This window comes from Sparassis crispa (assembly GCF_003851025.1).
Source record: "Sparassis crispa DNA, contig_000002F, whole genome shotgun sequence".
In the NCBI taxonomy this organism is placed as follows: Eukaryota; Fungi; Basidiomycota; class Agaricomycetes; order Polyporales; family Sparassidaceae; genus Sparassis; species Sparassis crispa.
In genome coordinates, this window is record NW_020939749.1 from 446,175 (window position 1) to 468,646 (window position 22,472).

The 22,472-nt window shown below is 47.7% G+C and overlaps 6 protein-coding genes across 6 annotated transcripts; 2 read left to right on the top strand and 4 right to left on the bottom strand.

The window, feature by feature from the left end:
* Positions 1-41: 41 nt before the first annotated feature.
* On the bottom strand, positions 42-773 carry SCP_0301200 (hypothetical protein; the record flags this gene model as incomplete). The annotated part of the gene is made up of 1 exon (XM_027755517.1): positions 42-773. The coding sequence occupies one exon, from the start codon at positions 771-773 to the stop codon at positions 42-44; it is 732 nt and encodes a 243-aa protein (XP_027611318.1).
* A 128-nt stretch (positions 774-901) lies between these two features.
* Positions 902-1,314, bottom strand: SCP_0301210 (hypothetical protein; the record flags this gene model as incomplete). Its single annotated transcript, XM_027755518.1, has 3 exons — positions 902-1,017; positions 1,073-1,188; positions 1,238-1,314. The coding sequence occupies 3 exons, from the start codon at positions 1,312-1,314 to the stop codon at positions 902-904; spliced, it is 309 nt and encodes a 102-aa protein (XP_027611319.1).
* Positions 1,315-13,948: 12,634 nt separating this feature from the next.
* SCP_0301220 (hypothetical protein) lies at positions 13,949-14,769 on the top strand (the record flags this gene model as incomplete). Its single annotated transcript, XM_027755519.1, has 5 exons — positions 13,949-14,072; positions 14,121-14,207; positions 14,273-14,412; positions 14,476-14,562; positions 14,614-14,769. 5 exons carry the CDS (start codon positions 13,949-13,951, stop codon positions 14,767-14,769), a joined length of 594 nt encoding a protein of 197 aa, XP_027611320.1.
* A 266-nt stretch (positions 14,770-15,035) lies between these two features.
* SCP_0301230 (Urea active transporter) lies at positions 15,036-17,645 on the bottom strand (the record flags this gene model as incomplete). Its single annotated transcript, XM_027755520.1, has 10 exons — positions 15,036-15,269; positions 15,331-15,713; positions 15,769-16,063; positions 16,123-16,227; positions 16,279-16,388; positions 16,446-16,581; positions 16,650-16,711; positions 16,764-16,905; positions 16,967-17,004; positions 17,060-17,645. The coding sequence occupies 10 exons, from the start codon at positions 17,643-17,645 to the stop codon at positions 15,036-15,038; spliced, it is 2,091 nt and encodes a 696-aa protein (XP_027611321.1).
* Positions 17,646-18,968: 1,323 nt separating this feature from the next.
* Positions 18,969-20,159, bottom strand: SCP_0301240 (hypothetical protein; the record flags this gene model as incomplete). The annotated part of the gene is made up of 4 exons (XM_027755521.1): positions 18,969-19,565; positions 19,731-19,806; positions 19,869-19,930; positions 20,007-20,159. The coding sequence occupies 4 exons, from the start codon at positions 20,157-20,159 to the stop codon at positions 18,969-18,971; spliced, it is 888 nt and encodes a 295-aa protein (XP_027611322.1).
* A 367-nt stretch (positions 20,160-20,526) lies between these two features.
* On the top strand, positions 20,527-21,951 carry SCP_0301250 (Uncharacterized oxidoreductase; the record flags this gene model as incomplete). Its single annotated transcript, XM_027755522.1, has 10 exons — positions 20,527-20,617; positions 20,669-20,703; positions 20,759-20,925; positions 20,977-21,012; positions 21,068-21,141; positions 21,195-21,388; positions 21,448-21,523; positions 21,584-21,639; positions 21,698-21,784; positions 21,844-21,951. The coding sequence occupies 10 exons, from the start codon at positions 20,527-20,529 to the stop codon at positions 21,949-21,951; spliced, it is 924 nt and encodes a 307-aa protein (XP_027611323.1).
* Positions 21,952-22,472: the final 521 nt, after the last annotated feature.

A 22,472-nucleotide genomic window follows, 5' to 3' on the forward strand; every position in this document is an offset into this window, starting at 1 on the left:
CGTCTGATTTCTCCGGGTGGCAGCTTAAGTACTCAAGATGATCAGTGAAAGTGCGCAGTGCCTAGTGTGAAGCTCACATTGAAAGTCCGCTGCATGATGTTGACCATCTTCAGATATCGCTGCTCCGCACAAAGGCTGTGAAGAAATACCTGCCTCCTGAGATGGATGTGAGGTTCAAACAGAGTGCCAACTGCTGCCGGCACTTTGCCTGCTAATTCTTTCACCAGGTCATTGTTAGTAGGCACTGGCGAATGCTCACGGCCAACAGGCTCATCCTCTGATGTGTTCTGGTATGGCGGCTCTGGCATGTCTCCTTTGTCATCATCACTGCTTTGGGCCTCTTCAGATTCCTCACAACTGTGAGTCTTGTGAGCCTTTCGACTTCCACTAGCACCGCCACTGCCACCACCACCACCACCCTTCTTCGCCTTCGCCTTTGCCTTGGCCATCTTATCCACATTGCGTTTGTGGCTGTCACTGGACCCAGCCTTTTTTACATTGCCCTGATGATCATCTTCGACGAATGGCTCCAGTGGTGGAAGTGGATCATACTTGGCGAGGATGGCAATGCCCTTCTTGTTCCAGCACTTCAAGAACTGCATCATTTCTTCCATCTCATGGGCAATTTCACTCACTCGCCAGTGGTTCAGGAGTGCCTCGACCTGATTCTGTGTCATCTTCGAGGGATCAATGATTACACAGTCTGCGGGGAGCATGTCTGGTGAGATGAAGTCCGCCAAAGGTTGGGCCTCACTGAACTTCTTCCATGGCATCTTGGCATCATGATCACCTGTCACCAACGCTGCTACAAGGTCAGCATAAATAAATCGAGCTGAATTGAGTCACTGACCATAGTGATAATTCAGAAACTCCCTGACTTGATTCTTTTTGACATTCAAGCTCAGCTGCACATTGGCGGTAGGAGCAGATAGCCATTCTTGTTCAGGCGGATGGCATCCATCGCTCTCTTAGGTGCAGCTGGCATCTTCTTCAGCTCCACAACAGCCTCCGTCAGCCCTGGAGGAATGGTGAGCATTACACTAGGCCAGGTAACATGCATCTCCCCACTAACCATATGCTCCCTGGGCCCAATATGCAAAGTTCTTGCTGATGGGACTGAAGGCGGTCAACCAGCTGGGGTGAGAACTGAAAGCGGTGGCTTCGCCAATGTTATGATTCAGGTCCATCCTGGGTGTCCGTTAGCTCATGCTGGCATAAGGCGGAGCGGCCTGCTTACATTTCCACTCTGACAGTACCTCCCTCCATGGGGTAGGCCAGCATGTAGGCCATTCTGACTCCCATCGCATCCCACATTGTGTTGGCAAACTTGGTGAGGTAAGATATCATCTTGTGCTCTTGCATTCTGGACAATTCTCAGTGTAACGGCCAGCGCGGTATAGTTCTCAACGCACTTCACTTTAGTCTCATCATCTAGAGTTCCATTGGTCCAGTTCTGGGCCTTTTCCTCATACACCACCTTCTCTTCCTCTGTGAGCTTTGCCCACTCTGTGCTCCACACCTTCTTCCACACTACTCTGACTGTGGTGTTCCCTTCCGTCACCACTCAGTTGGCGGCTTCCATGACTCTCTGCCTCTCCAACACGTCCCAAACTTTAAAGCTGGTGGGCTTTCCCGCCACATGCATTGACTTCTTGGTTGGCTTTTCTTTCTCATGCCTGATGCAATTGTTCAACCATTTGCAGATTTTCTACCTCACATATCAACGCATGTGCAAAAATGGTGCAGTCCCACCTACGGTGTCGATGGTAATTTTGTCGTATTTTTCGATGTCTTGAAATTCTGACTTGAGCTTGGTGCGCAGGCCTTTTACTATGGTCTTGCAAGCCATCGCATTTGCAGAGTCATAGGACTGCAGCTTGTCAAAAACTATGGCCTGGTACTCAAGGAGGATCGCAAATTTTGTTGGCATGTTGGAGGAGGGGCAGAGTAGATTTTTCCTTCAAGTCAAGTTGAGTTCTCATCCGTAGGCAAGTTTCAAACCCCAGTGCAGGCGGAATAACCTCAACTCAACATGCACATGCTGATGACTGATCTGGGCTTGCACATATTATCCATGTCATCATGGTGGAGGGTTATGACTCCTGCATCTGTCTCACCTCTGGTAGTTGCCAGAAGGGTACACTCATCGTAACACGACACATTGCTCACATACCAATCTTCATGAGTGTTTGTGCAAGAAGGTGCAGTGCCAACTCTATCTCATGGCTGCTCCAAGAAGTCAATCTGGTGAAGATCATTGCTCAGATATCACTGATCTTTGGTCCAACAAATGTCACGCAACCTCGGACTTCCACTCCGAGCCAATCACCGCTCGCACATTGAAGGCCTGGCCTTGGCAGATCATCCAGCCTGCCAACCAGCATGGTGGAGCAGTGTCTGCCAATCTGGCCTATGGCATGAGTTATATGTGATATGTGCATGCATGGCTTCCTGAGCAGATTGTGGGCAGCAGCATGTATTCAGTGCAGTGTTCCAACCTGCCCCCATCCCCAGTCTCTGTCTGGCACCACACAGAGAGCACTGCTTTACCTGCACCTTGGCGGAAGCCATCTAGAGGCCAGACCACAACTTAATCGTGTTTATCAGCAACATGAGCGATTAGCCACCTATGCCATTGACAGATCAGGTAGCGGGTGTTTTGCAGCTGATGTTTCGGCACAAGCTTCATGTTACCACCAAAGCAGCTCATTCTGTGCCAGAGCTTTCTGTGCTGGCCAGCATCCCATCCGGACTTCTCCTGGAGTGCAATGGTATTGCGGATGTGCTTGTAAATGCATTCCGTAATCCAGGTAGACACTGCTCCTGCCGTGAGGGCCATTGCACTGACCGGCCATTTTCATAGTGCAACTCGGCTGGGATGTAGACAGATATTGTGATAGCCTGTCCATTGAGCCAACAGGCCAAAATGAGGCTCTTGAGGCAGACCTGGAGCGCAGATGGCTGCCCCCTTATAGCATCACTGAGATCTGTGTTGACGAGCCCACCATCTTGGTGGACTTGCATGGGCACATCTTGGCATGGATCCTTCCTGGGGTGCTTGCACCAGACTGCCAGGTTAGCATGGGCTTGCATGCCATCTCATTCTCTGATGAATTGATCTGGCAGAGATGGTTCGTGCCACAACTGCCCTGCATCCAGCTCTGGCAGTGAGCAAGCTCTGCACCTCTTCCATTAATTGGCGGCGCAACCCATTGTACTTCTTACATCCTCAAGAATGGGCTGAGTTTCCCGCGGGCTCATTGTGTCTGTCCCCAGGATGGTTCCAACAAGTGAGGGAGGTACGTGATGTCCTCGCTCACCTGCACCTCGCGCTAAACAGCTCGAGAAGCACATGGACTTGGGCAAGCTGGAAACATCTGCTAGCCTAAAGGTGAATGGCGGGCAACGCTGACTGAGTGAAATACACTAGTCCTCACTGTTGGATGCCATCCTGGTGATCGTTCACCCACCGCTGTACCTGGCAGGCCGCCAATGCCTTACACTAATACAGCAGAATCCGGAGTTGGCAGAAGTGGCGATGGAGTGGTCATCGCCATTCAACGCACTTCAGATTATCTTGCCCTCACTGTCCAGCTATCAAACACAGGCATGGATGCAGAACTTACCAATCAAATTGCAGACTACATGCGCCACCGCTTTCGTCTGCAGCTCGACTGTCAACTCGGTAAACGGTACAATATTCCAACCATTCCTACATTCCTGGACCAGCTCCTCATACAAGAATGTGACGAGATTGTATCATCATTAACTAAGGCCTTCACATCACCGAGTGGGGCTCCTCTACCTTATTTTCTCAATGTAACGTGCCACTGTTATATTGTGGGGCACAAGTACCAAGCGGTACTTGTGCCCTAATCTTATCTAATCTCATCATGTATTACATAACTGTTGTGTACTGTTTGTATGCGCTCTGCGTGTATTGAGTGTGCGTCGGTGTGTTGAAGTCAGAGACTTTAGACACCATGACCTTGATACACACACGACGCTCCAGAATAGAGCTTGGTACACTGTATCTGAGGTTCAGTGTCATAAGGTCTCACCCCCTCCCATTATACTTTTTTACAGTCCATTTTGCCCTGCGAAAAATTCTATTCGACAGCGAAGACCCTCATCAAGAAATCAAGAACCTTAACTTGCCACCCAATGGCGAGTCAAGGCCCCAAAAACACACGGATAATGCACTCCCAGTCAAGACAGGCCGAGCACACAGCCCTGGCAGATGTGGCTGAGAGCACACCCCATGATGGCATGCACGTGGACACCAGCACACCAGCACAAGCAATAATGGACTGTGAGCAAGAACTGGCATCGCCAGCCCCACGATCCCCTGCACTGTCGTACGTCGAACCTCCACGCTCAACACGAGGAGGCCGAATGGATGAGCAGCAGTGGGAATCTGCCTCTGACTGTAACGTCAGAATGCCAGTGAGATCCACTGAATATCACCAGGTCAGTGAAGAAACGGAAATGACGAGAATGGGAAGGACGCCACGACATCCTTTGCATTACTTGCAGAGATTTCTGTCCCTCGCCCTGCCAGCGCAACCAACATCTTCCTTAGCAGATGAAATATGTCACACTAAGGATAAAGCCCCAGAGAGCACTGCAAGCATGAGCTCGTCAGAACGCATGTGCAGAAAGAGAGCCCGAGAGGCACTCCAGCAGGCTCAAGAAGAGGCAAACTGCAAACTCGACACATTGCAAGAAAAGCAGGAACGTGAGATGCAGGCCATTTGTGAGGCACACAAACAGACCTGCCAAGCGCAGAACGAGCAGTTTGAAAGGATAATGGATGAACTCGAAAATTCCTCAGGAGATGAAGTTGACCCAATGGATCAACCCATCCTCTCGGGAACGAGAAACTCCATTGAGGAGATAGCGGTAGAATGAGGATTATACCCCTCACAGGTCGAGGACCCGATGGCAGGTGCTCTCGATATAATTATCGAGAGCGCGTATCATCAGCTGGCCCGACCACAGCAGGAGGGAGAGCTGGATGAGGATTACAATTGAAGGGTGTTAATATACACCAGATACTTGGACCGGATGGCCTCAGAGTCCGAAAGAGCATTGAGGGCATTCGAAGTACAACTGCCGGTATCATCGACACCTCGCGCGATGTGGGGATCGCTCCAATCTGGAACAGCTCCAGTAGCAGCTCCTGAAGGTGACCCCGGAAGTGACGATTCAGACAACTCCAGTCCATACCCCGGAAATGATGGGAACGACTTCGACCAATTCAGAAGAAATGGTCGAAGGCCTGCAACACCACCCAAGGGACACCGACCTGGAGAATAACGACTATCGCGATCCAATGGATCAACTCCACCACCACTGCCTCCTTGACCAACACGACCTGCAGGACCTGGATACCCCCATGGGCTGCAAGGGCAGCCCACGGTGGGAACAAACACACGATCTGCAGGACCGATGCAAGGTCCTGCAGTGAACGCAACGGTGGCTATGCAACAGCCCAACATTGCTCGGAACATAACATTCCAATCGGGAGTGATCTAACCAAACCCGGCAGTCACTACCACAGTGAACCGACCCCCTCGATTCCCGGGAATGAATACAACAGCTGCACCAGGTACGCACACAGGCCACACGACCGTACAATGATCGCATGACCCAGGAGTGATACCTCCGGATACGTCTCCCACAATCGAGAGGATCAATGTTGTGCGATGGTACACTGCCCGCAGATTGGATTTCTTGAGGAGTTCCATTGCCGACATCACAACTACATCCTTAGATGGGTTCTCAAAGGTGTGACCTCATTCGAGGGACATTTCCTGGCAGACATTTGTGACGGATGCACTTGGCCGGTACCCCCAACCCACGAGTTATTATCACTCGTTGATGAGGATGTGGTGATGCAGCTGTCAGACCCCGAATCACCCACACTTGGCACTGGCAATGCCCCTGCTGGCAGCAGTCAGCTAGGTCCCAACCCTGAAGTGACCCTCGAGGCTGGGGACCCCAACCACAACATGGGCAGCCACTAGCTCACACTGGTGCACCTCCCATTGACGTGCCACTGCGGGCCACAGCTGGGGACATGATGTGTACCCTCCATGTGCTCACAAACTGCCTGTGTGTTCTGGCTGTGTCTGTCATCACTTTGGCCTGTTGTTTTACCTCATCATGCCGTCCTGCCTCACGTCATCATCTGCGTCATCTACTCAATGGCACAGTCGGTGTTATGGTCTCATGGAACGTGTCCAGTGGGGGAGGGTGTAACATGCCACTGTTGTATTGCAGGGCACAAGTACCAAGCGGTACTTGTGCCCTAATCTTATCTGATCACATCTTGTATTATATAATTGTTGTGTACTGTTTGTATGCACCTGCATGTATCGAGTGCACGTCGGTGTGTTGAAGTCAGAGACTTAACACACCACAACCTGGATACATGCACGACACTCCCGAATAGAGCTTGGTGCACTGTATTCTAGGTTCAGCGTGATAAGTTCTCACCCACCCTTACACTTCATGTCCAATAGCATAAAGTGAGCAGGGAGAAGTAGGAAAAGAGCACTTTCCGAGTTTTTTCCATCCAATAGCATAATGTGAGCATCAGGTGATACACTCGGCCAATGTTCTTGGATTGTATCTTGATTACATGACTTCTCTGTCGAGTGCTTCATTGGTGATTACATGTTCACAAACACTTTTGGTGCATGACATCGCAGCTTCGAAGTTATATTCCTGCTGAAATTTCACTGTGAGCTCAACCTAATTGAGCAGTGCTGAGGATATGCCAAGAGGAAGTATTGAGAATATTCTCCTGCATCCAAAAAGGCTCAACTGGAGCACAACGTCGTTGCTGCTCTGGACAGTGCCTCATTGTCACCATGCATCAGTAAGATCACTACACCTTAATATAATGAATTCATAATTGAAGTCTCTCAAATAGCTTCTACACTTGTATGCAGCACTTCAGAGATGGGTATCGCAAAGGTCTGAATGAGAAGCAGACTGCTTAGGCTTGCAAAAAGTATTCTTGCCATCAGATCCTGCCTACTACTATCATGGAAGAACTTGACAATGTTGGCATGTAGACCCTCTTCTGCACTCTATAGATGCTCTTCACATTCATTGCACATATTTTTATTTATATCTATCTGCTTTCTATTGTACATAGACCATGCCCTGTTTTTCTCACAATTTAGCCTACAAGCCTGCAATATGAAGGGTTATCTGACTTTGCACTTGATGTATCACAGTGTGATGATAGTAGTCGAGAATGAAGTGGGTATATCTTATAAATTATGTTGAAGCTAAGAGCTAGGTCAGAAGGCTACCCTAAGGTGATATTACAAAAATGACCCCTTGCAGTTTCTTACTTATGACCCTCCTCCCCTAGTTCTGGTGCTAATGAGCACTGCCAGAAAGCAGAAATAAGAGGTCAAATGTATTCTCAATCAATATTATCAAGAATGTGATTTCCAATATCTTGTCTACTACAAAGATTGGACAGCCAAGGCGGAACAGCGATTAATATGATGTGAACTGAAGGAGTGTGTCATGCTTGAGAAATTGAACTTTTACGAGCTAGTCAGAGTGTAAGCCCACCACTGTGTATTTACAATGCACTGCAGTCATATCACTATATTTGCCTATGTGTAAAGAACATATTAGCAGAGGCTAAATATCAAACACCAAATACAAAAGAAAATAAGTTCTTTAAAATTAACAGCATGAGCTAGACTTATTAAAATGATAGCATGAGCATTGAATTTAAATATAAGTAGATTTTATTTGTTCAGTTTGTGATAGTTTGAGTGAAGCCTACTTTCAGCAAGTTATTAGATTGCATGAGTCAATCATATAATCAGAGCTGAGCTTCTTGACTCCTATATTTCTGATAAGCTTAGCTTATATATTCCTGTTGAGCTGAGCTTATATATTTTTATTGAGCCCAGCTCCTAAGATAGACAATATGAGTCTATAATTACTAACTCATTTTATAAAATATATTATATAATTTGGCTAAATATATTCACATAAAATAAACATCATATTATCAAGATAAATATGTTGAGCTAGTCTCAATCTTTGTAAAATGTAGTAGATCTCCTGGCTAAATATATCAGCATAAAATAAACATCATGTCCCTGAGACGTATATATATAAAGCTGCACTCACTATAAGTTTATATTGAGCTAATAACTATATGAGCCAGACTCATTAAATTTAAATATACATAGATTTTATTTGTTCACTTTGTGAGTATTTGAGTGTTATACTAAGATAATTCATCTCTTTTGAGCCTAACTCAAAGTTTTTCTATTGAGCTTGCCTGACATCTTTTTCAGTCCATCTGGATTATATTATTTCTATTGGGCCTAGCTCCTACTATTTTCTGATAAACCTAACTTATAATTTTTCTTGAATGTGACTCGGAGTTTTTATTGATTTTGCTCTTATATTGACTTCAGAGCAGTTTTGATGTCTAGCTTCTTGCTACAAAATAATCTTTACTCTATTGTCTTTTAAGTGTCAATGCTACTTCATTTAAATGATGTATAATTATTTGTGTTATTATTTATAGTAAGAGACATTTGTTCCCAGTCTTAGTAATCTCTGAGCTGTTGAACTGGCCAAACTGAGGGTCACATGTCACAGTGTGTAAACAGTTGGTCAAAATAGTATAGTATTAGCAGGGTACTAAAGCTTTGATTATTATTTGAATTTTATTACAATAAAATATGAGACAGTTGTCACAGAGTGCTGAAAATAAGAAGGGAACATTAATTTAAATAGTATGTATAAGACTCATACTTTTGAAAAAATTAAGCTGCTACAGACCAGAAAATAAAATAAGATTACTTCACTCTTGTAATAATAATTCTGACATGAGCTACTTATGGCATCAGTAATAAGCTAAAGTAAATTAATCTTAAAAATGAAGTAACTGGATATGATCTTAGCATGAATGCTGAAGAAATTGTAGTTAATTAAAAATCATAGTTATGCACTCAAGAGGAATTAGCTCTGAATATACTTTGTATAAATTTATTAGCATCTGCACTATTCACAAGGCTAATAGTTATTTCTGTTGAGCTGGGCTAAACTACAGTAATTTACTAATTTTTGAGATACTTAAATCTTCTCAAGTTTAGCAAATATTCATACTGTGTCCAACTAGACATCACATGAAAGATTCTAAATGTTGTGTATTTTGTAATATGATCACATATTTTGAACTCTATCCACCTTTAGTACATCTGTCTGAAAAGAAAGCAGTGACAAAACTTATTAATAGTGGTTGTACAACTTCTAAAGACAGTGTGATATCTCATTAATTTTTATTTAATTAGAGTTAGATTAGCTGACAAATTGAAACACTGCCTAGAGTTGTGACCAGACAGTGAAAACTCAGAGATGAGGATCACACTAAACTGAACTAGATGAGCATGTATTAAATAAGCAAGGTAGAAGGAGATGGCTAGATTTAGGTATAAGAAATAATAAGAGAGTGAGAGCAGATAATGATGAAAGATCCACAGGATAAAGTTAATGTGGCTTCAATGTAGTACAAATAAGGTACAATATGATGAGTAACTATGTGTCATAAGCAGCAGGCTTACATCCTTACATCCTCTGTGTAATTAAAGAAGGAGCATGGGGTGAGGTAAAGAGAATGAATGTGAGCAAGGAATAAGATAAAAAGGAAAGTAAGAGAAAGTACTTTGTAGCACCAAGGGAACAGCCTGCAAATTGGTGCATCAAAACCCTGTGAGAAAAAGCTATTGAGTGAGACCATTACCACTCTAAGTCAACTAAACATCCAATGCTGTGCAGTCTTTGCAGTCATGACATAGTAGCCAATAATTGTCTTTGGAGTCATACTCAGCTCATCTAATAAGGAATTGCCATTTACAGCCAAGTAGGAGTCGAGGATCTTGTTGACTGTGCATTCTTTCAAATCTTCTGCAGAGAGTACAGGGCCTGGATGTTTAAGTTTGCTGCTGGAGAATAAGAGGGGATCATTATATTTATGTCACTTCAGTTCAGATGCGTGGAAGGTGAAGAAAGTGTGGAGACTGTTAGGAAGCAGCAGAGTACAGTTTGAAGTTTCAGGGCATGTAACTGTCACTGTGAAGGGACTGTCTCACTGTGAAGGGACTGTCTCACTGTGAAGGGACTGTCTCACTGTGAGAACTTTGCTGCCTGATAGAATCTCTTCTTTTTGAAGGTAGTTTAGTGATGAAAGATAAAGAGTCAAATCTTGTTGCTCACTGTAAAAATATTATTGGGCCCACATGTGACATTGGTGAAGCGCACCTAACATATTTTGCCCTGCATCATATTATCTCATGCCTCACCCATGTCAAGCTCAATGGATACCATTATGTTGATAGCAAGGTGCACAAGTGATTCTGAAAAGATGTCAGAGAGTGCATTTGATATGACAGGATAATGAGGCAGGGAGATCACTCAAGTCTTAAGTTAGAAATTAGAGAAATCAGTAAATCTGTTAAGCAAATTCATTATGTCAAAGTGTTTGTAAAATAGCACACAGAACCCAGTCACACTGGGTTCAATGGATATGATAGCGTAAAGCCTGATTAACAGTTTTGTTTGTATATTCACTAAGACTGTTGATATGATAATGATAAGTAGATAGCTTCAGTTTTTACCCAGTGAGCTTATGCACCTTGGTCCAGATGCAGGAAGTGAACAATTTGTCATAATCAGAGATGATGTTGAATAACATGCCATTGACATAGTCTCACTGATTAAAGAATAATACAAAGAGCCCTGAGGCAGTAATGTTCGTGCAATTTGACAGAATGCACACATCAGAGTGAATGTGATCAGTGATAAAGAGAATATAATCATACCCTTCATCTTCGGGCAGAAGCCTGATCAAATTCAAGGCTACTGATATGTCCTATTTATCAGGGCCTGGCAGGAGGTGAAAAGAACTAGCAACCTTCATTATGCAAAACTTGTTTATTGACATTTAATATAAGAGAGTGTGACATTCCCCAAAAGCTCTGCACAAATAGTACTTATCTACACCACAATAATGTGAGGAGTCATGTACTATCAGTTTATATAGTGCTAGGCTCAATATAAAGTTATAGTGAGTTTAAGATAATAAAATTAATTTATAAGCTTAGCAACTTATATAAGAAGTAATAAACATTAAATTTGAACAACTAAACTAAATAATGTCACTAATATATGTATATATAAAGCTGGGCTCACTATAAGTTTATATTGTGCTAGGCTCAATACAAATTTATAGTGAGTTTAGCTGAATAAAATTATTTTATGAGCTTAACAACTTAGATAAGAAGTAGAAAACATTGAATTCTAAGAACTAAGGTGAAGAAAAGCATAACAACCAAGGAAAGCTCATAAAATCTTTACTACTTAAACTCAATTTACTATGTAAGAAAGTATATAGATCAGGCTCAAGTTCATTTATGTCTACTTTTGGGTCAGTGAACGAGATAACACAATGAAGAGCGCACCTTCATTTCGAGCCAGACATCCGGGATCAAAAGTAGATGTCTGGAAGGCCGGAGAATGGTCAGTCAAAAGTAATGCATAGAACTGGAGGCAAACCACGATTCGGCGCGAGTTGGTTTCCCCCGCCACCCGGAGGCAACGGGGTACTTATCCCGAGGACCACGTAAAGGTCCGCGCCCGGACAGCAGCTGCATCGCAAGTGCTGCCCGTCCTCGGGACGCACCTGATGTGATTGAGGGTATTTCAACGCGCTTATCTGGCGACCCTGCACAACGACATTGTCAGTAAAAGTGCCGACAGAACGAACTTGCTGCAAATCTCACCTTCTCTTGCATTGATGACAACCGCACCGCAAGGCTAGCACAAACTGCAACCAACACCGAACGAAAAGCGACCTGCCGACCAGTCACAGAGAGCCATTGTGATGCGCAGAGGGCAAAAAACGCCCGCATCATTGCACACCGACTCTCCGTCGATCTCGCCCTTCAGAAGGGTTTACAGTGTCCAACCCCTCGCCGATGCCGACCCGTCGACAGCGAGCACTAGACTGCAGTCAACAAAACCCACGAAGCGATCACTGTTGACCAGTCACGGAAACCGTTGTGCATCGTCATCGATGCACTCCAGTACATCGTCGGTCTCACCCTTGGGGAGGCTTTACAGGATACGCTCGTCGCCGATTCTGATCAACAGCTTGTGCTCGCCTGCAGTCGACATAGAACGAAAGATGACCTGCCGACCACTCACAGGGTGCAGAGGGCAGAAAAATGCCCAGATCATTGCACGCTGGTCTGTGATGATCTCGCCCTTCCGAAGGGTTTACAGGGTCCATGCGCTAATCGCCGATGTTGAGGAACAGCTTGTACTAGCCTTGCAGACGGAATGGCGATAATCCACGGGCACCTACAAAGAGTCGTTAGTGTAAGTGCACGTCGGGGCCATCGACGGCCGTCCTGGAATGTAACAGTCGAACATTAGTCACAAACGAGAGGGAAATAAATCAAATGACGCACCTTGAATTTCGGGTAAGGCTTGAGGTTGGCGCGAGTTGGTTTCGCCCGTCGCACAGGGGCGACGGGGTACTCGTCCCGGGGACCACGAAGAGGTCCGCGCCAGCCCCCGGGGGGTTCGGTCCACGCGATTGTCGACAAGAGTCATGAACACAAAAGGAATAGAAAAAAAGCGGGAGAATGGGAAATGGAAAGAAGAAGAACCAAGTCCCACAGAAGAGAACCGTCGTAAAGAGGCAAGTTTGTCGTCCGACGGAGGAAGTCGTCAGAGGGCATGAATGAAGCTAAGGCCCACCCAACCATCCACCCATCGCAGAAAAAGACACAGTGTTGATGTGGCCACATTGGTGACCACCGTCGCCAGAACTGACATTCAGCCGGATCAACGACGAAGAGGTCGCGCCGTTGTGTTGCCATGCCAGGAGATACAGTTCGTCGACAAGGACGGAGCCCAGTCCAACTTACCAACGAGGTGCCGAGGAGGATGTTGGAGTGGCTACGACGTGGACGGGGGTAGGTTCGTTGAGCATAGGTCGCGAACAACGACGTCGGAGAAGTCTTACCTTTGTTCAACCCTCCTTGAGGTCATACAACACCTTCAGCTTGAGCAAGGTGGTTTGAGGATGTGGAAGACGTTGAGGTTGAGGTTGACGATAGATGATGGAAGACAGAGGGAAAGAGCGATGGGAGAAAGCGCGGTAGACACCAGATTATATACCCAGAAGCCCAACTATCCACGTGGAGGAGCAGAGGCGATGGGGGAAAGAGGGGAGGAACAACTTGGGGGTATTTATACGCTGGAAGCCAAACCGCAGCAGACCAACCCGTGAATTCGATCAAAGCGTAGATCTATTGCTGAGATCGGCCAGATGCATGAGTCAGAGCCCAAGCTGAGCAACAAGCAAAAGCAACGTACGCCATGAGGCAAGACACAATAGGATTTGAAGCCAGATAGGGTTCAGTTCCCATCAGATGGCAACGCTTGCAATTGCGCCGTTTCCATAATTTGGGGCACAATGGTCCTTCCATATAAGGATGAATCCAGCGACTTCCCTTGTTGACGACAACTTTATGGCAGGCCGCCACTCGGACCAGTATCCCCGAGCTGACGTGGTTGCTCTGGTTCACCTCCATGATATCTCTTAGGTGAACATGAGTAGACTTTTTCCGCGAGAAATCCAGAAGACAATTGGGATGTACGATGCGCTGAGTCCCAGGTTGATCGTTGGCGTTGAGTAACTTCTGGCTGAGAACGGAAGTGGCCCGCGGAACTCCGAGGGTGCCGCTACCGGCTACTACTCGGCGAATTGCTGTTCAGAACTCCAACGTTCACTGACTATGATATGTAAGTACGTGCCATTCAGAACGACAGCGACTCCCTGGACACTACTATTACTAGTTCTTCTCCGTTTGTAGTATAAGCAGCTATGCCTCCACTTGCTCTGCCGAACCAAGGACCTCTCCCGCTTCCCGCACCACCTTCCGAACCTCCTACCGACGATGACTATTTCAATGCATTTGATTATCGCAGACTAATAGAGCAGGGAAAATGTGCGTACCGGCCTGCTGCACTTCAGCTGATGACTGAAGCTACCAAAGTATCACGCGATGCCCGCGTAACATCAACTCACCTTGTTGAGGCGCGTCTCTACGAGGAGAAGGTGTTAGTGGCGCGCTCCGCTGACGGTCAGCATTCATTTCCTATATCCCCGTCCATGTAAGCTGAAGACGGTGTGCTGGTGCTCCTGAAGTGGCGCCTCCATGGCTCGCAGGTGCCTTGCAGCCTCTCTTTGACACAAACGCGCGCATTGAAGCTCGTCTTGGTCGTATGGAGGCACGCCTTGATCGCATGGAGGCACGCCTTGGTCCCATCCAAAGAGTAGGTGCCAAGGTGTGTGTTTCATCTGCATCTATGTGTGTTTGCAACCTCGGCTTAGTTCTGCTTTCCATGTAGGCTCACAATGTGCAGTGTGGTAAAGGCGACTTCATTCAGCTCGAGGAGATGCCTTTCCATGACAATTCACTCCCTACCAAGGCTCCAGTATGTGATCAGTTGCAACCTCAGTTGGAGTGAACTCACTTTCTTCGATAGCACAATCTCCCTCTTCTATCGAGCGTGGCTGTTATTGATACCTTGAGTCAGGCACATGCGAGATCCTATTTCGAGGGCTACTATCCCAACGTTGATGTACCCCGCGGCATTGATGCCCGTCGATTAGCCATTAAGAAGGCAATTGGACAGTTGTGATAATATGGCCTTGTCTGTAGAGATAGTTATGTGATATGCCCATCCAGCACGCGACTTGTTCGAGTACTTATACCTAATGAAACTTCCGATGGGGTGTAAGCGCCGTATCGCGGTCACGTGTACGATGGCTTCGCCTACGGCGCGTACCACACTCATTTCACTTCTAACCGTGACTGGCAGTACTACTCCAGTAACGTAATGGTGGTGCGATTGTACATTTCGCTTCTAAAGTCAAGTGATTTTCTATACATGAAATGAGCAGAAGCTCATGCAGCTGCCGCCCCTTTCTCTTCTACCTCCTCTTTGCCCTTGGGTCCACTGAATACGTCGCGAACAACACCTCTGACGATTTCGATCATCGCCCTGCGGCTCTCCCAGACTGGTAGAATCGAAGTGATAAACGCCGCTACGAAAAGCCAAAGCACGCAAATGATGATCCACGCTTTGAAGAAGCGCAGCGAAAACACATAGTGCGAGAGGAACAACGGAATGGGAATCAACTGTACGGCATGCTCTAGTCAGCCACGATGCAATGGCACAGTAATGTTTAAAAAAACTCACGAAGATGGTGATAAACGTGAGCGTCAGCGATGACCACGTCGCGGTGACCAGCGATTTCTTTAGCATCTCCATGTCCTCCGGCGTGTCGTCGTTCCGGTCAAGCTCTGCCTCATCGTTTGCAGATGACACGTGCGTGTTGACCTCAGACTTCTTCTCCGACTCAACAGGAGAATGAGGCTGGTCCGTGCTGGTCCTTGCGCGTTGCTCCTCTTCTATCTCTGCAAGACGTGCTGCCCTGTCCAGCGCACGTCCCCGAGCGTTGATTTTCTTTGTCTCCGTCCAGTCAAACTTGTTGTCTGGCTTGATCAGTGTGACAATGATGGAGATGAGCGCGCCTGAGCAGCAAGAGCCCAGGTTACCCGCGAGCGTAGGATACATCTCGCCTGTATCATTGCTTCATCAGAACTGCCGCAAAACCGAACAAAGAAATCAGCCCACCGGTCGTGGTAACGTTCAGCTTGCCATAGTACGCCTTCGCAACGACGAGCCAACATATGATGCCGATACTCATACCGCCGAGCGCCCCCGCGAACACCGCGGCCTTCGTTTGCTTGCGCCAAACGACTGTCATGATGATGGGGCCGACTGCTGAAGTGTAGATCGTCCCGGCGAACAGGAACAACCAATTCAGGGAGAGACCAATTCCGTTCCAAAGGCATGCGATGCAGGACATGATGATAGCCCAGATGGCGACCATAAGATGCGAGACGCGGATGAGTGTCTCCGGCGACGCCTGTCCACCCGGAAGACATGAGCGACCAACGACGTTAAGAAGGATGAGATAAGACATACGTCTGGCTTGAAGTGTATTTGATACAGGTCGAACGTAAGGATGGAGGACGTCGCAATCATCTCGGATGACGCCGCAGATGTGACCGCCATGAAGAGCAAGATCAACTACTTTGCGTGAGATTGTGTACCAAATAGGGAAACGATATCTTGTCTAACCATTGCGACTGCACCTCCCTTGCCAAGAAGCGTCACGACACCGGCGGGGGCTGAAAGACCCGCATTAATCTGCGCGGACGACAGACCTCCAGGGAAGGGGAAGCTCGGGCCTGTTGAACACGGAAAGCTTAGCTACGCCACGAAAGTCTCATGGACGGGCAACGTACTGTTCGCCAATGCAACCGCAGCCAAACCCATGATCGAGGAGAATGTCAGCGGGACGGCAAACCAGGCGAAGCCACCCAAGAGGTATGCGCGCACGGCAGTCTTCGCCTTGGACGCAATCGCGCGCTGCCAGTATCCCTAAACGGAGGAATGTTGATTAGGGACAAACTTTACTAATTCACCAGGAGAGAATATGGGTAACTTGCCTGGTCTAGCACCACGGTACCGAATCCACCGGTTATCTGAATGATCATGAACATCAAGCCATCTGGATAAGTCGGTCAGTAACTCCCCGATTCGGAGAGCTTCTTTGGGCGTACTGTTTGACTTTAAAGTAAGATATGACCCTCCTTGATTTCCGTTGACCGGGCGAAGGACAGCCGCTTCTTGCAGGAGATGGTACATTCCGTCAAGGCCGCCGATCAAATCGGTGTTCGTGTATGTATAGAAAAAGAAATAGAGCTACAAGTTCACAGCCGTGGATCAGCCAAGGTGTTCTCGATCGATGAAAAGTATAACTTACGATAATTATCATCAAAATCATCGTGTGCACGAAGTCACCTGAAAGCTCTTCGTTTTAGTCGATAGTGAAACATCATGTACAGTGCAAACTTACACAGAAAGGTGGCTCGAAGTCCGCCCAGAATGACATAAATCATGACTCCTAAAGGGATAAGAAAATTCGAAGCGTAGATGTTCATTCCAGTAAAGGCATTCACGACGGCACTACCACCGAGCAGTAACATGCTGGAGACGATGAGGTTGGTGACGAGACCATACGTCACAAACATGAAGTGGGCGGCACTGCCGTAGCGCGCCTGCACGATCTCGAGGTAGGTATGGCAGTAAGGCGCGATCATCTTCACGCGGACGGCAAGGATTGCCATAATGAATATCTGCATGGTCGCGCCCGCCGCGTAGTAGTAACCGCCACACAATCCCCATTCGTACGTCACCGTCGAGCTCTGGAGAAGAGTCGCAGCCCACGTCCAAGCAGAAACGATGCCCGAAGCGATGAGACCCGGCTTGACGGAGCGCGATGCGGTATTGAACTCCTCTGAGGCGTTGGTCTTGAAAGTCGTGTATCGGTTCTGCAGATAGGACAGACCCATCATGATAATGGCGAAGACTAAGCCGATACCGAGAACGACTCCATAGCCGACGCCCTGGGTCAAAACTCGGGCTCCTTCAGTATTCGACATAGTTGTGGAAACAGCGGTAGAAGAGAAGTGCGGAGGCGCAAGGACGAAGCATAAGAAGGTCGAACGCTACAGCTAAAAGGCTGGTTCAGGGCTCACGGAGTCTGACTCGGAGTCTTGCATGATAAGCAGAGACACTTCTTATCGAGGGTGAACGACTTATATAGACAATCTGTAGCAATCGTCCTTGTGGAACCTGCAGTCTGATTAGAGCATTCTTTCCTCCCACTCAGAGATTCGCTGATAGTTCTGGAGTAAACAGAGTGAGTAAAGCGTCAAAAAAGACCAGCCTCGGCAAATTTTCCAATAGGAACACTTGCAGATGACCTTCGAAAGGTAGTTAAATGAGTAGTTGACCTACAGATGCCAAGCCCTCACCTGGAATGGACTCACACGAGCGACTTGGACGTGTCTCACGTAGAAGTTGAAATCTATTTTGGGACAGATAGTACTTCCGCATGCCATATATCCGGGAACGTGGAATGCAAGTAATAGGGAGGTGCAGGCGCTGGCCTTTGTACTGCTCGCGGAGCCCGTAACGTTGTTATCTACCAGCCCCAAATATACGCACTTACCTTGGCACACCAACCGTAACTTTCATTCTTCACGCGAGATCGCCTGTCGGAGGGCCGTAATACGACGACGCTATCGCCTGACCCGGAGAATTCGAGATGTTGATGGCGTAGGTCATCGACCGACTTCTCTTCGAATCTACCTTATCTCGGAGAAGAGCTGTTCAGAGTGTTGCTCAGCCTTCTATGCACGTGTGGAAAGCTCATGGATCTGCTTAAGTGATTATTACTCAGTCTCACGTAGACGCCGCGGTTCGACATGGGCGAACAAACCACAAGTGAAGAATCCTGATGGAATCCTATGCTGTATCAGCAATAAGATTCAGATACACGCAGTCTGAAAGTCGTTCAAAATACTCATCTGAGATTCTGAACGTCCAGCTTTGCGAATGTCCCCGCTCGATCTCGACCTGCGGCAGTTTTTGCATCAAGCAGATCGCAAACCGGCGCAACGAGGCTGCGATTGGACAAATGTACTACTTATCAGTGTGGTGTCCTTGGCCATCATCTCCTTTCCCGCAAGAGATGCTGTAACTGCGGCGAGAACATGGTCAATGAAATATACGACACCTTCGGAACAAGACTGTCTTCGCCACCCCCGGACTACAATGATCATTGACGCTTGGGCGTGCAGCAGTCCACCGTTAATTAAGTCGACAGGTTCAATACACGTGTACCGGCTCTTAATCGTCACGAAAAGTTTTAGATGAAAAGCGTCCGTGAAATGTAACGCGATAATACGCGCCAAGGTGTCCTAGGTGATCCTGATCACGAGGAACGTCAATACAAACGCAATGAGCACCACCACCAGACTGGAGATCACGATCCACGTCGTGCTCCAGGTCTTGCCTCCCACTGCCTTCAAACGCCCGCGTTCTCTGGTCATGACTTCGTGATTGCGCTCAATCTTCTCCTGCGCGGCAAGCACGACGGCCTTGTCCGCCTCGAGTGAGCCGGAGAAGTGCAGCGCGTTTCGCTTAAGCTGTGTCGCCATCTGTGCGAGCTGTGCGGAGAGTTCCTCGTGCACCGCGGCGGAATTCTGAAGGAATGCAGGGGTCGGTGTAAGATTGGACGTGCTTGTGGTAGCTTTCGCTGGAGTGGGAGTAGGTGCGAAAGACGGTGGGAGGATGGTCCCTGACGATTCAACTAGGGGATGATGTAGTACAGGCTCGTCGGATGGGGACAACAGCAGATCTTGCGCAGAGAGAGGTACTGCAAGTTCGCTTGATAGACCTGGCGAGCACTGCGACTGCATCGGCTCCAAGCTTAGTTGAGGTACATCTGTAGGTGCCGATGGAATGGGTAATGATGGTAAGATGGCCTCCGGACGTATCGCTTTAAGTGAGACGCGCTATAACATGATCAGTATGCAAGTTCTCGCAACACAACAGAAGTATAAAATTTTCGAACTTCGTGACGGGGATCGATCATTAGCTCCGATTTAATGTCACAGGATGAGGTCGATTTCGAGTCAAGCGTAGCCAACTTATAATGAATACGGAGACAATGGAATTACCTTGTCCACTTCCAAGACCGTATTCTCGAGACGGTCCAAAGTGCGTCGCATCTCCTCATACCGTTGAAACATAGCGCTAAAGCGGGAACCACGAAGTTGAGTGCAACCACGAACCATGCATTTAGCGGAGGCACGCACGCATTGTCCAAATCCTCGTTTAGCTCCGCGTTCTTGAGCAGCTTGCGCGCATGTCTCAATTTCTGCCAAACAAATAGATACATAGCATTCCTACGATCCTCGCCTGGCGCCGGTCAGCGAACAGGGAGTATTACCCACCTGCAATGTGCCGCGAGTCTTTATCCATGTGGGAGGTAGACCGTGACGGTCGTCGGTCCAATCCTCACTAGCAACCGTCTTCTCTAGCCTTCGAACCAGCCTGGCGAGGTTTATTCTGTCATGAACTGTCTGTTCTGAATCATTCTCGTTCATCTTCGTGAGCTCGTTGTCGACGTGGACGTTTTCGATGCACTCAGTCCGAGTCAGCCAGTCGAGTCGTGGCGGAAACGGAGAGCGCTTTGCACGTGCACGGTCCGGTGCGGAGTTCGACTGCCTCGCAAAAGCTGCTCTGGCCCAGCTGGGATGCCCTCACATCTGTGCCATGGGGACTCGTCACCAGAAGCCGTCGAGTAATTTGCGCTTGCCGACACGCAACGTCATTCGCGGCATGGAGGCTCGAACTTCGTACATATATACGTATCGCTGTCGTGTACCACCGACTGTGAGCCTACTTCATCTCTAGTGCAAAATGGGTAGTGCATTTTCTGCTCTCGATGCCCGGCTAAACTTCAGCAATACCATGACTGCCCTACGGCACTCCTTCCCCTCGAAACCCACTTTCAGTACAGACCAAATTCCTGACCTCGCAGGTCAGATAATAATCGTAACTGGTGCGCCCCGTGATTCATTCGGTCCCGCATGTGCTTATAAGTGGATTTCAGGAGCGAATACCGGAATTGGCAAGGAAACCGTTCGGGTATGTCGGCTTTCATTGGACGACCATATGTCGTGGCTGAGTCTCGAAACTGTAGAGACTCCTCGAACACAACGCCAAGGTCTACCTAGCAGCGCGGAACAAGGACAAAGCCGAAGCCGCCATTAGGGACCTGAAAGAGCTGACTGGAAAAGAGGCAATATTTTTGGAGTTAGACTTGGCCAGCTTCGCCTCCGTTCGCAAGGCTGCCGCGGAATTCCTCAGGTGTGTCTTATCTCTGCATTTGCGTACAGTTTCTCATGTGTTTCCGTACAGTAAAGAGAAGGAACTGCATGTCCTCTTCAACAACGCGTAAGCCTCGAAGCCTTCTGTAATTATCTAGCCATTCATATTTTGGTGGGGAAAGGGGTGTCAACGGGTGTCCCATGAGTTTCCTAACGGTCGAAGGGTACGACATGCAGTTTGGAACCAACGTAATTGGTATATACGTCGACACCTAAAACCTTCACTATTTTTCACCCGATTTCGTCCAGGACATTACCTATTCACGAAGCTCCTAATACCTGCTCTTGTCGCTGGGAAAGAAACTTCACCTGACCATCATACCCGCATAATCCACACGTCGTCAGGAGGGGCATATCTCTCTACGATGGATTTCGACACGTTCGTACCCGGGCCGGCAAGGTCAAAATTATCTCCGACCAATCTCTACACCCAAAGTAAATTTGTGCGTTTATCATTTTCCTGAGATCGAGGCCATGCTCATCGTGCTGTCTTGGATATCAGGCAAACGTAGTAGTAGCACGACAATTTGCGAAGCGCTATGCAGATCAAGGTATTGTCTCTATGGCCGTTGATCCAGGTTTGTTCCGCACTGGCGGTTGAATGGCGTCTTTGATAATATTTTTTCGTGACATTAAAGGTAGCATCCGGACAGACATGCAGCGCTATCATTCGTCATTCTCTCAGAAGATCGGCGTGCGCACACTTCTTGAATCTTGTTTACAGCAATAATTAATATCCTCTGTTTCTGTAGGATTTCATTTTTGCGCCCGTCTGGCTAGGTGCCCTCACCCAGCTATACGCAGGTACAATGCCAGTGGCGGTGAGCCACAACGGCAAGGTTTGTTCTTGTTTATCATCCGAATTCGTACCGTTCGTTCTTACTGACATTGTTCGTAGTTCTTGATTCCGTATGCGCGAGTCGGCATCTGCAGAAAGGAGGCATACGACGATGCCCTCGGTGAACGCCTGTGGAATTGGCTTGAAGAACAGGTCACCGCTAAGTAGAGTGTCTGACCAGGGCATGTCTCATGCCCGCCTCCCGTACTGAGCACCTCCCTTTTTCCCGATTATTGCAGCCTATTGAGGTCATGTGTTACGACAGTGCCTACGTTATATATTCTGCATTTCTACAAGTTTAAGGCTCTCGACCTGATACCACGTACACGTTCCGCATTTGGCTCTGTCCAGGAATTATCGATAAGTCTGCAAAGTCCCATCCCCTTACTAATTGCGCGCTCGAGCACACGTCTTTCCATGGATGTCTCTCCTGAAGTATCTACGGATGCCTGTGTCACCAGTTCGGACGATGCCAAAAACAGTCAAATCACTACGTAGATTCGTGCGAGATGGACTCACATGCGCGAGGGTACAAGATATGCCGGGTAACCCTGGTCACTTTGCTACTTTAGAGCTTCGTCGAGAACAATAGACGGGTATCCTTTAAAGAATCCTGGACACACATGTCCCTGTTCTTCGGCCGCGGCCGACTATATTCGGCGATGTTTCCTAGCCTTCGGACTAACAGA